The following is a 9229-nucleotide window of genomic DNA, read 5'->3' as shown; positions in this document are numbered from 1 at the left end:
CAGGAATTTGCAAAGAATTTGCCTGGGTATGGGAAAGTCCAGTACAGCTTGTCCAACCCTGGGAGAGTGGGTAGAAATGGCTCATGGGTTAAACGGTGCTTTGAAGGATGCATGGACAGTAGCAGTCTATGATATTCCCTGGTATTTTGGAATTGACATCTGGTTGCAATGTTAAAAGGATGGATTATTAGAGTGATAGCGATGATGTTGACGTGACTGTCGGGCTGCATTTCCCTCAGCCAGTAATGAGTTAGCTCTTGCAGGAGAGCTAAATCCTTTGCTCTCCCTGAGTGGTATTTGTATACTCACGGACTGTTGGTATTTGCCTTCACCCATCTTCACATCTAGCTTAAGCATTATTCAGCCTGTTTGATCTCTGTCTGGGGCTGAACGCCACAACTACGTCCAGAATAACTGCTGGAGTGAGAACCAGGGACCTAGACCCGCGTGAACGTTTTCCAGCCAGCACCACCCCAGGCAGAAGCCGCAGCAGGGCAGCTCCTCCTCTGGTCGCCTTAGAGAGGCCGGGTCCAGCTGCGGTGAGCATCTTGCTTCATCATGGGAAGGTGAGCTGTTGCCTGGGGTTCCCTCTCGGGGGGCTGAGCAGGGTCAGTCTGCTTGCGAAGACTGCTCTCCTTTGCTTTCAGAAGGCAGGGCAGCTGCCCCTGCTCTCGGTCTTCTCTGTTTCTGTTCTTTCTCCGTATCCCTATGCCTTGTTCTCTTGGAGTTTGTCAGGCAGCCTGCTAGGAATTTGATGTGGTGTTGCTCCCTCTTTTCTCAGTTTCCCAAAAATACATAGGCAAAGTTCACTGTGCACCATTCTAATGAATAATTTTCTGCTCTTTAGGTGGGGCCTATTTTTTCTGCTGAAGGCAATCAGTTCTATCATCTGATAATGAGAGAACACATAGCAAAATTCTGATGTACTTATGCAGTGACTTCCTTTGCTGGCCTGTTTGTTAATAGAGTTGAAGTGTGTAACAGGGCAGAGCTTTGGCCTGTGACAAGGGTTACATCAGATAATAAATTGAGATGTCTGATCTCAGCTAACGGAGCAGATGCCAACACTTTCTGAGATAAATAACAGAATGACGCACTCCCTTTTCTGCTTTTTCTAGACCACTTTTATTATTTAAAGACAGAGAAAAAAGAACCTGACCTTTAATGACCTATTTTCAGCTTGACCCCTGTTCCCTAAAAACAGGCTGTGTGAGCTGTGGTGTGATATTTACTACAATTTCTGTGCTGTCCTAGTCAGGATGCCTACTAAAACAGCGTGGAGATTTCATGCAGGCTGTTTTTTTGATTGTCATGGAAGACGAGCAGGCTGAATTAATATAAAATCCATCTAATACTTATTATTATTCATGAAAATGTGACAACACTGCATCACAAGTTGACCAGACTCAAATTTAGTCTAAATTGACAGAGAAGACAAAGGGTGTTTAAGAATTGTCAGTGAGGACATGCCTGGATTGCGAGCTGCTCTATTACCAACAACAAAGAACACATTTATCCTATTTTTCAGTGGACCCAACCAATCCCTATGTAAAAAAAAAAAAAAAAAAGACAAAATTTCTCTTAAGTATGTCTTCTGTATTATGAAATGATTTAATATGATGACATATATAGACACGTGTTTACATAGGCCTTTAGAGTAGTCTTCAGATTTGTAACAGATTGCTACAAATAGGTTCTTCAGGTTTACAGAGGAAACTTGCAGCAAATTACACTTAAATCAGGTGTTAGGAAAACAGTTTGTGATTGCAGGGAGGATTAAGCATGGGAACGTGCTGTTCAGGAAGAATCCCCAAAATAGATGTGTTTTGGTAACAAATTAGAAAAATGCATCCTTGATGGTTTTGGGATAGTCGATTCTATCCTTGGTCAGGTAGCTGGAGGAGGAGGGAAGAACTTAAAGATATCAGCAGTTATTTTTCGACAATCATCTCTTCTAGGCATGCTCCCCTGTCCCCAGCATATCTCATTAATGAATAGCTTCAGTGTGTTCGGCAGTTTGGCCCTTGCCTGGTGCTCTACATCTGAGGTCAATTTTGCAGGCTTCTGGGGTGAGCATTGTCTTGATTGAAAAGCATGGCCAGTCTCCTGCTGACAGGATTTCCCCCAAAGAAGAGAAGGGTCCCCAGAGTCAGTGCAGCTTCTGGCCGTTCAGCTGAGACGGTCAGCAGCAGCAGGTAAGGGTAATTTCACAATACAGATGGAGGTGTGGCAGGAGATGCTATAGTTTTATTAGACAGGTGCTACTGGACAAAAAAAAAAGTCAGGGCAAGTCTGGCTGTGTGTAAGCAAAGGGCCTGTAACTGGGCAAAAAGAGAAATCAAAATGATCACAAAAAGACTTCTCAGTCTTGAGTTAAAACTAGAAACGAACAAGCACTGTGTTTTCTTATTTTTACCAGCTGGTCGTGGATCCCAGGTGGGGAACTAAGAGCAAAAAGTCTGCCTTGTTAACAGTGCTCTGGGTCGCTGGTCTACCAAATAATGCTCAAGCCAATAAATAAAAACTGCAAGGTCCTGTTAAATGAAGATGCTTGCCTGGAAGACCTGAGCTTGGTACAGTAGCCACCAAGCAGAATTCTCTGGGGTAGAAGAATCCAGAAGATCATAAATGATCCTTTTGGGCTTAATGTCAAATGTGCATCAGACTGAGTGAGAGGATCTTGCCCTTATCGTAAAATAGTTTTGTGCAATAGCAGGAGTAGATAAAACAGAACGCACACTTTCTCATGAGTTTCTTAAAGCAAAGTGGTTTATCAGTGGTCTGGTATATACTGGCAGGTCAACATTCATTCTTTATTTAGGACTTGGTCTGTTGTTTGCTCTGTAAGAAATGGGTCTGGTTTTTTGCATAGGATATAGGTCCTTAAAATTAAAAGGTAGGTGTTTTTGAACTTCTTTATCTTGCAAGCATAGACAATGGGGTTCATGGCAGAATTGGCATGGGATAACAGAATTCCCAAGTACATCAAATACTGGGGGATCTGACACTCAGGGTAAAAATAGGAAACGCAGTTTATAATGCACAGAGGCAACCAGGATATTGCAAACAGGAAGAGAACAAGTGCTAGCGATTTGGCTGTCTTGAACTCCTGTCCGTAAAAAGCTCCTGCCCCTCTCACATTGGTTGTACCTTGATTTAGCTTTGTCCGGATGATGTAAAAGATTTCAACATACAGAGCGCACATGATGAGCAGAGGGACAAGGGTCCATGTGAAGAAACCAAAATATACCATGTAATCCATCCTCATCACAGAGGTAAATCGGCACCTGAGAAGGTCAGAGTTTCTTGGTTCGGTCTTGTTCCACCCAAACATGGGGACTAATCCAACCAGCAGGGACACAGACCAGCACAAACCCAGTGCCCACCAAACTCTTCTCTCCGTAGTGATTATTTTATATCTGTTGGGGACGAAAACCCAGGTTGTGTTACAGAAGTGCTTAAAATAGTTAAGGATGGTTTCAAGAACTCGCATGTTCAAATGCTACGAGTTCATTGTCACAAAATGGAGCGTTAACTTTTTTTTGGGGGGGAAACCAAATCTTATTTTGAGACAAGCCCTTACCCTTCACTTGTAACAGTTACTTTGGAGCTCCCATAAGAAGAACTACGCTTAACTTCCTCTCTTTACAATCAGATGTCTTCAGCTATTTTCTTTCTTGTTTCATTATGATCTTAGTGCTCCTCTTGCCTAGATACTGCTTCTCTACTATTAGCAGTCCTATTTTATTTCTCAGCTTCCTTGGGTCTACCTTACTTTTTACATTTGCTTTATGCCGTTTGTAGGGCCAAACTGTTCTTTCATTCTTCAATTTTGTAGGTCCTTTCCCATAAAAAAAAAAGACTTCTTTCATGCTTGAGATTATGCTTTGCATTTCTAGCTTATGTACTTTTCTATTCAAATATAAAAAGTGAATGACTTCTTAAGTTAGCCCTTAATAACTCTCTTACTTCTTTTGTATTTTCAGCAAACACTGAAAGACATTTTTTTGGAAAGACTAGGCTCAGGAACCCAAACAAATCTATAGTACTCTCAGCATCCTACACAATTAACAAAACATCTGAAGAACTCAACTGTTTGATCACAGACTCATCCTGTGGCCAAATTCTGATCAGCAGCAACACCGAGCTATCGGCCCCGCACGAGCAAACACCCCTGGGGTCTGTCCTCACTGCGTTATCAACTGCAGGACAGGGTTCCCGCTCTAGAAAGCTCGTCTCAGGTGGGCTTTTAGGCACAGGTGTTTTCTCCGCGCGTAAAGCATGCATTCAGAGTAAATATTTGTGAGAAAAGGGCCCAGGAGGAGAGAGGAGGTGGCACCCATGGGGCAGAGGCTGGCATGGGAAAGCTAGCAGAGGTGGAGCAAGTGGAGGGGCCCATGGTGGTCCAGCGCTCACCTGGTTGGCAGCTTCACTCGCAGGTACCTGTCGACCGCGATGGCCAGGAGGGAGAGGATGGACGCGTTAGTGAAAACCACCATCAAGCAGCACATAAATAGGCAGGCATAGAAGTGGACGCTGATGCCCAGACTCACCACGATGGCCAGGGGCATGACAAGGATCCCCACCGCGATATCAGCGAGCGCCAGGGAAACGATGAAGTACAGAGTAGTGTTCTGAAATGTAGAGTTCAGCTTCACCACCCAGATGACCAGGATGTTACCCAAAGTGGCAAACAAAGCAACCAAGCACTCGGTACCGATGTAAATCCCATCCAGGCTGCTCAGCACCAGGCTGTCGTTTGGCATGATGAGTCGCTGGAGATGCTCCCACCCTGGCTTGAGCTGCAGGAGGGAGCATGGGCATTGATGATCGTGTGTGGGATTCGTCCTTGGTGTCTGGTGCTCAGTCGTTCCAGTAACTCTCCAGCGTGCAAGCCTCTTCCAGTATTTCACATCCTCATCACTCAGGCAGCAAATCAGCTGTTGCCTTTCCACAGAGCTGCAAATACCTTAGCATCCAGGAAACGTTCCCCTCTCTGGAGACATCTCCTGAAGCTCACAGCATCCCCTCAGCAGCCTGGTATCAGTAAAGTACTTCAGAAAGCTATTTTGAAGGAAAAAAAAATGGAAAAACTTCCACAAGCCTGCTTACCAGCAACCTATAAACAAATACTTTAACTGCTTCCTCTTCCAAGTCACAGTTTTAGAAATGTGTGAGCTGTAACTAACTTGTCTGTGCAAAGCTGTCACTTATCAACCTAGATAATCGCTCTGTGGTCACTATAGGAAATGAGGCAGTTCAGGGAACATTAGAAGGGTATTTCGTTAAATTCCAATACTTGTTTTAATTCAGGGGCGACCATTTCAGTTAAGGCCCTCAGGTGACCAAAAAGCACGCTTTACTTGGACCTTTCTCAGTCTGACAGGAATGCACATAATGCAGGTGATCTTTTCAGCAAGAGCCCTCATTTCTGCTAGAAATCAGTATGACGACCAACCAAGTCATGTTCGGAGTGGCATACTTTCCTATGCTTTGTTTATGGAAGATGGAGAAACTGAGGGAAGGTGTGGGAAGTGATGGGAAGTAGCAGGGAGAGGGTGTGAAAGCTGTGATCTGCTTGCTGCAGGTGAGCCCGGCGGTGGTGGTGCCTTGGTCCTTGACGTGGGTCTGCATGAAAGAACAGCTCCCATTTCAGGAGAAACTGAGAAGAGATGCAAACATGTGAGCTCGTGTCAGCCTGCGAGTCGCAGGGTAATCTGGCTCTTGGACAAATAGAAATACACGCTCTCCAGGAATGAGCAAATAGCAAGTAAAGGGTTAGGTGGATGGTGGCATATTAGCTTAACAAAGCCTTGAGCAAACATGGGTAGGATTTGATTTCCCGAGCACTGAGTCCCCCATCTTTTCCACCCAACTTTCTGGTAAAACTGAGGATGAGGAAGTGAAATCAGCCCTGGGAGAAGACAGAGCCAGAAGTAAATGAGACAACTTTATTCTCTGCCATCAAAAGAGGTGGACAAATTCCACTCCCTTGAAATCGATGTAAGTGCTTCTTGCTCCCTGACTGGAGGGCGTTTTGGTCAAATTACTACTGGGGAAAATGGTGAGCTGCCTCTAGACAGGCCCAGTCTGCAACTGAACTTGGCTGTGCTGGTTTTCTAATCAAATCTGACACAGGATATCTGTGGGTGCAGGCGATAAATTCCAGGAGAGGCACGTGATGGTCACCAGCTGGGATGTACGCTAGGCTTTGGTCAGGTGAATGAGTTACTTCTCTGGGAAGTACCAGGGCAGGAGTGGGCAGCCGGTGCTCTGCAGCTGTGAGCAGACATGGGCAACGTCCGTGTCCTCCTGGCCGCCAGCCACGCTTGGGTAAGAGCAGTCCCCGCTTCCTGCGCTCGCTGTGCATCTCCTCTCGTCCTCAGCCGCCAGCTTCCTTTTTCTGTCATCTGCTCCTGCGGCTGCAGCCAGATGCCTCTCGTAGAGACAGCTACTGCAAAACTGAGTTACAGGGGCTTTAACGGGGCCCACCCTGCTCTGCTGCCCTGTGCCTGCTGTAAACGCAGCTCCTGAGAACAAGAACTTGGTACCGCAGGGGAGCAGCTTGTGTAAAAGAGACAAAAGAAAGTGTTTCTCCCTCCACTTGCCTTTTGCTCACCCAAAATTCAGCTGAGCGTCTTCAAATTTGCCCTCCTTACCCTTTCTTTGTGGCAGTGGAATGGATTAGATCGCTCAAGGTCCCTTGGCCCTGCTTTCTCTGATGGTACACGTGCACCACATGTACTGTAGACTGAGCAGGCTCTAAAGAAGCTCAGAGAGAGCGAAACCGAGCTGCGGTGCCGCAGAGCTGTGTGTTGGTTAATTCACCCTGCTAGGCAGTGCAGAGCACCTAGCTGGGGAGGAGAGTGTGCATTTGGGGCTAAAATAGACTCACAAAATTACCACATGCAGCAGGTAGCCCCTGTGGTTTGTTCACAGTGTGATGCTGCCACTAGATAACGTTGAGTCTTCTACAAAAGCATACACAAACTTGCTGAAACCTCAAGGAGGCAGAAAGAAGGATATTACAGGGCTTATTATAGAAGGTCTGATAAATGGATCTTCATGGACAATTTGCTCTGCTCATCTTTAAAGAGTTGTGTATGCAGATCAGAAAGTGTGCAGAATTCTGAATGAGGGACTTAGTGTAAGGCAGATCAGGGAGGAACTGGCTTCTGACCTGGCTGTTGGAGGAAAAAAAAGAGAATTCAGCACAGCATTTCTTAATTTTGGACGTAAACAGCCTCAAATGTCCAAAATGTCAGCAGGCAGCCTGGATGTGACTTATATTACGATGGAGTGTGTTATTGGGATATTTGCAGTGGTGGGCAATGCCTTGGTGATCTGGGCAGTGAAGCTGAACCCAGCTCTGCAGAAGACCACCTTCTTTTACATCATTTCCCTGGCACTCACTGACATTGCCATGGGGATCCTTGTCATACCGCTGGCTGTCATGGTGAGCCTGGGAGCCGTCATCCATTTCTACTCCTGCCTGTTCATGTGCTGCCTGATGATGATCTTTTCTCATGCCTCGATCCTGTCTCTCCTGGCCATCGCAGTCGACAGATACCTGCGAGTGAAGCTGCCGACCAGGTGAGTCTGGGCAAAAGTCCCATCTCATCTTCTTTTCCCCATTTCTCTCCTTTCTTTTACTTTCCTTCTCCCTTGTGTGCAGCATCATAGGGCTTCCTGGGCATCGTCGGTCCTCTGAGAGAAACTCACACACAGGCAGAGGTTCCCGAAGTGCAGGCAATGGAGTGCCAGCAGTCTGGGCACTCCTGGAAATTCAGCAATGCCTGAAAATCTAAAGCTACAGAGAGTCAGGGAAGGGTTGCTCATAAATGTGTAAATGTTTGAAGTCTGAATGAGGTGGTGGTCTTTAGGTTTTCCCCTGAGAGACAACCATACTGCTCTACTGATGCAGGTCAAAATGAAGCAGTATTTCTGAGGAAAGGATTTGACCCTGTAGCTGTGGGTTCTCGTTTAAAAGGGATCGGTGACCATTTAGAGGTTCCCGTGTAGTTTCAAAATACATTTTAAAATAAGCCAGAAGCTGCTAAGGACCAACTGCACAGAACTGTGCTTAATTCAAATGAGGCCAAGCAGAAATGCATGCTTAAAAGACCAAGTTGCAGAATATTGTAGTTCTTTTTTCTGAAGAATCGTATCTAACATGGCTGATGCTTCCTGCCTACCCAGGTACAGGGCAGCCATCACGAAGAAAAGGGTTTGTGTGATTCTGGGACTCTGCTGGCTTGTGTCTGTGCTGGTAGGGCTGGTCCCCATGCTGGGGTGGAACCAGCACAGGGGCAGCTCCAGCTACATCGAGTGTCGCTATTTGGCTGTGATGAGAATGGATTATGTGGTGTATTTCAGCTTCTTCACCTGGATCCTCCTTCCCTTGCTCATCATGTGTGCCTTCTACGCTGAGATTTTCTACATCATGTGGATAAAGCTGAGCCTGAGCTCAACAAGTCCTCCAGGAGGAGGAACAGTTTGTGGGAAGGAATACAAAATGGCCAAATATCTGGCCCTCATCCTCTTCTTGTTTGCAGTGTCTTGGCTGCCTCTGGGCATCCTGAACTGCGTTTCGTACTTCTGCCCCTCCTGCACCATCCCGCAGGCTCTGATGTACCTGGGCATCCTGCTGTCTCATGCCAACTCGGCCATGAACCCCATCGTCTATGCCTTCAAAATACAGAAGTTCAAAGAAACATACACTTTCATTCTGAGGACTTACATCCTGCTCCAGAAGCCGGAGTCGGTTATTTCTAGCCCAGAGCACACAGCGGAGCTGGGAGTGGGCACCGTCTGAGCTGTGCCCGGCTCCTCAGTCCGTCCAGGCTGGATGCAACCGAAACGGCGGGGGAGCAACAAGAGTGGGGTGAAAATAGCACAAGCACCAAGACATATTTCTCAGATCATGCATGCTGGAGCAACAATTATCTGTGTATTTCTGTGTTCAGCTGATTAAGCTCTGGGCAATGTGATGCTGAGTTCAGGTTCCTAGCTAACTCCCAAAACAAAGAAACTCCTTTGCATTCCCGAGGCAAAAGGCGTGAGAGGTTTGGAACTGAGTGGTAGCTCGACGGGGCAGTGCTGGGTGCGAGGGAGAGATTAGCATCGCTCGTGCTTACGGGTGTTTTGCTCTGTTAATAAGAAGCATTCCTGTGCTCGGTTGGCAGAGTCGGGGGGTGGCAGCGGGTCCCTGTGAGTCCGGGTCCCAACT

At 46.5% G+C, this 9229-nt stretch overlaps 2 protein-coding genes across 2 annotated transcripts; one reads left to right on the top strand and one right to left on the bottom strand.

Annotated features, from left to right (window-relative positions):
* Positions 1-2806: 2806 nt before the first annotated feature.
* Positions 2807-4766, bottom strand: LOC104164589 (adenosine receptor A3-like). The gene is made up of 2 exons (XM_009703960.1): positions 4417-4766; positions 2807-3419 (listed from the first exon to the last, which is right to left on the bottom strand). Exons 1-2 carry the CDS (start codon positions 4764-4766, stop codon positions 2807-2809), a joined length of 963 nt encoding a protein of 320 aa, XP_009702262.1.
* Positions 4767-7258: 2492 nt separating this feature from the next.
* ADORA3 (adenosine A3 receptor) lies at positions 7259-8815 on the top strand. The gene is made up of 2 exons (XM_009703949.1): positions 7259-7593; positions 8200-8815. The coding sequence occupies exons 1-2, from the start codon at positions 7259-7261 to the stop codon at positions 8813-8815; spliced, it is 951 nt and encodes a 316-aa protein (XP_009702251.1).
* Positions 8816-9229: the final 414 nt, after the last annotated feature.

This window comes from Cariama cristata, unplaced genomic scaffold (genome assembly GCF_000690535.1).
Source record: "Cariama cristata isolate BGI_N322 unplaced genomic scaffold, ASM69053v1 scaffold39860, whole genome shotgun sequence".
In the NCBI taxonomy this organism is placed as follows: Eukaryota; Metazoa; Chordata; class Aves; order Cariamiformes; family Cariamidae; genus Cariama; species Cariama cristata.
The sequence above is the reverse complement of the archived record's forward strand: the minus strand, read 5'-3'. Positions and strand labels throughout refer to the sequence as shown.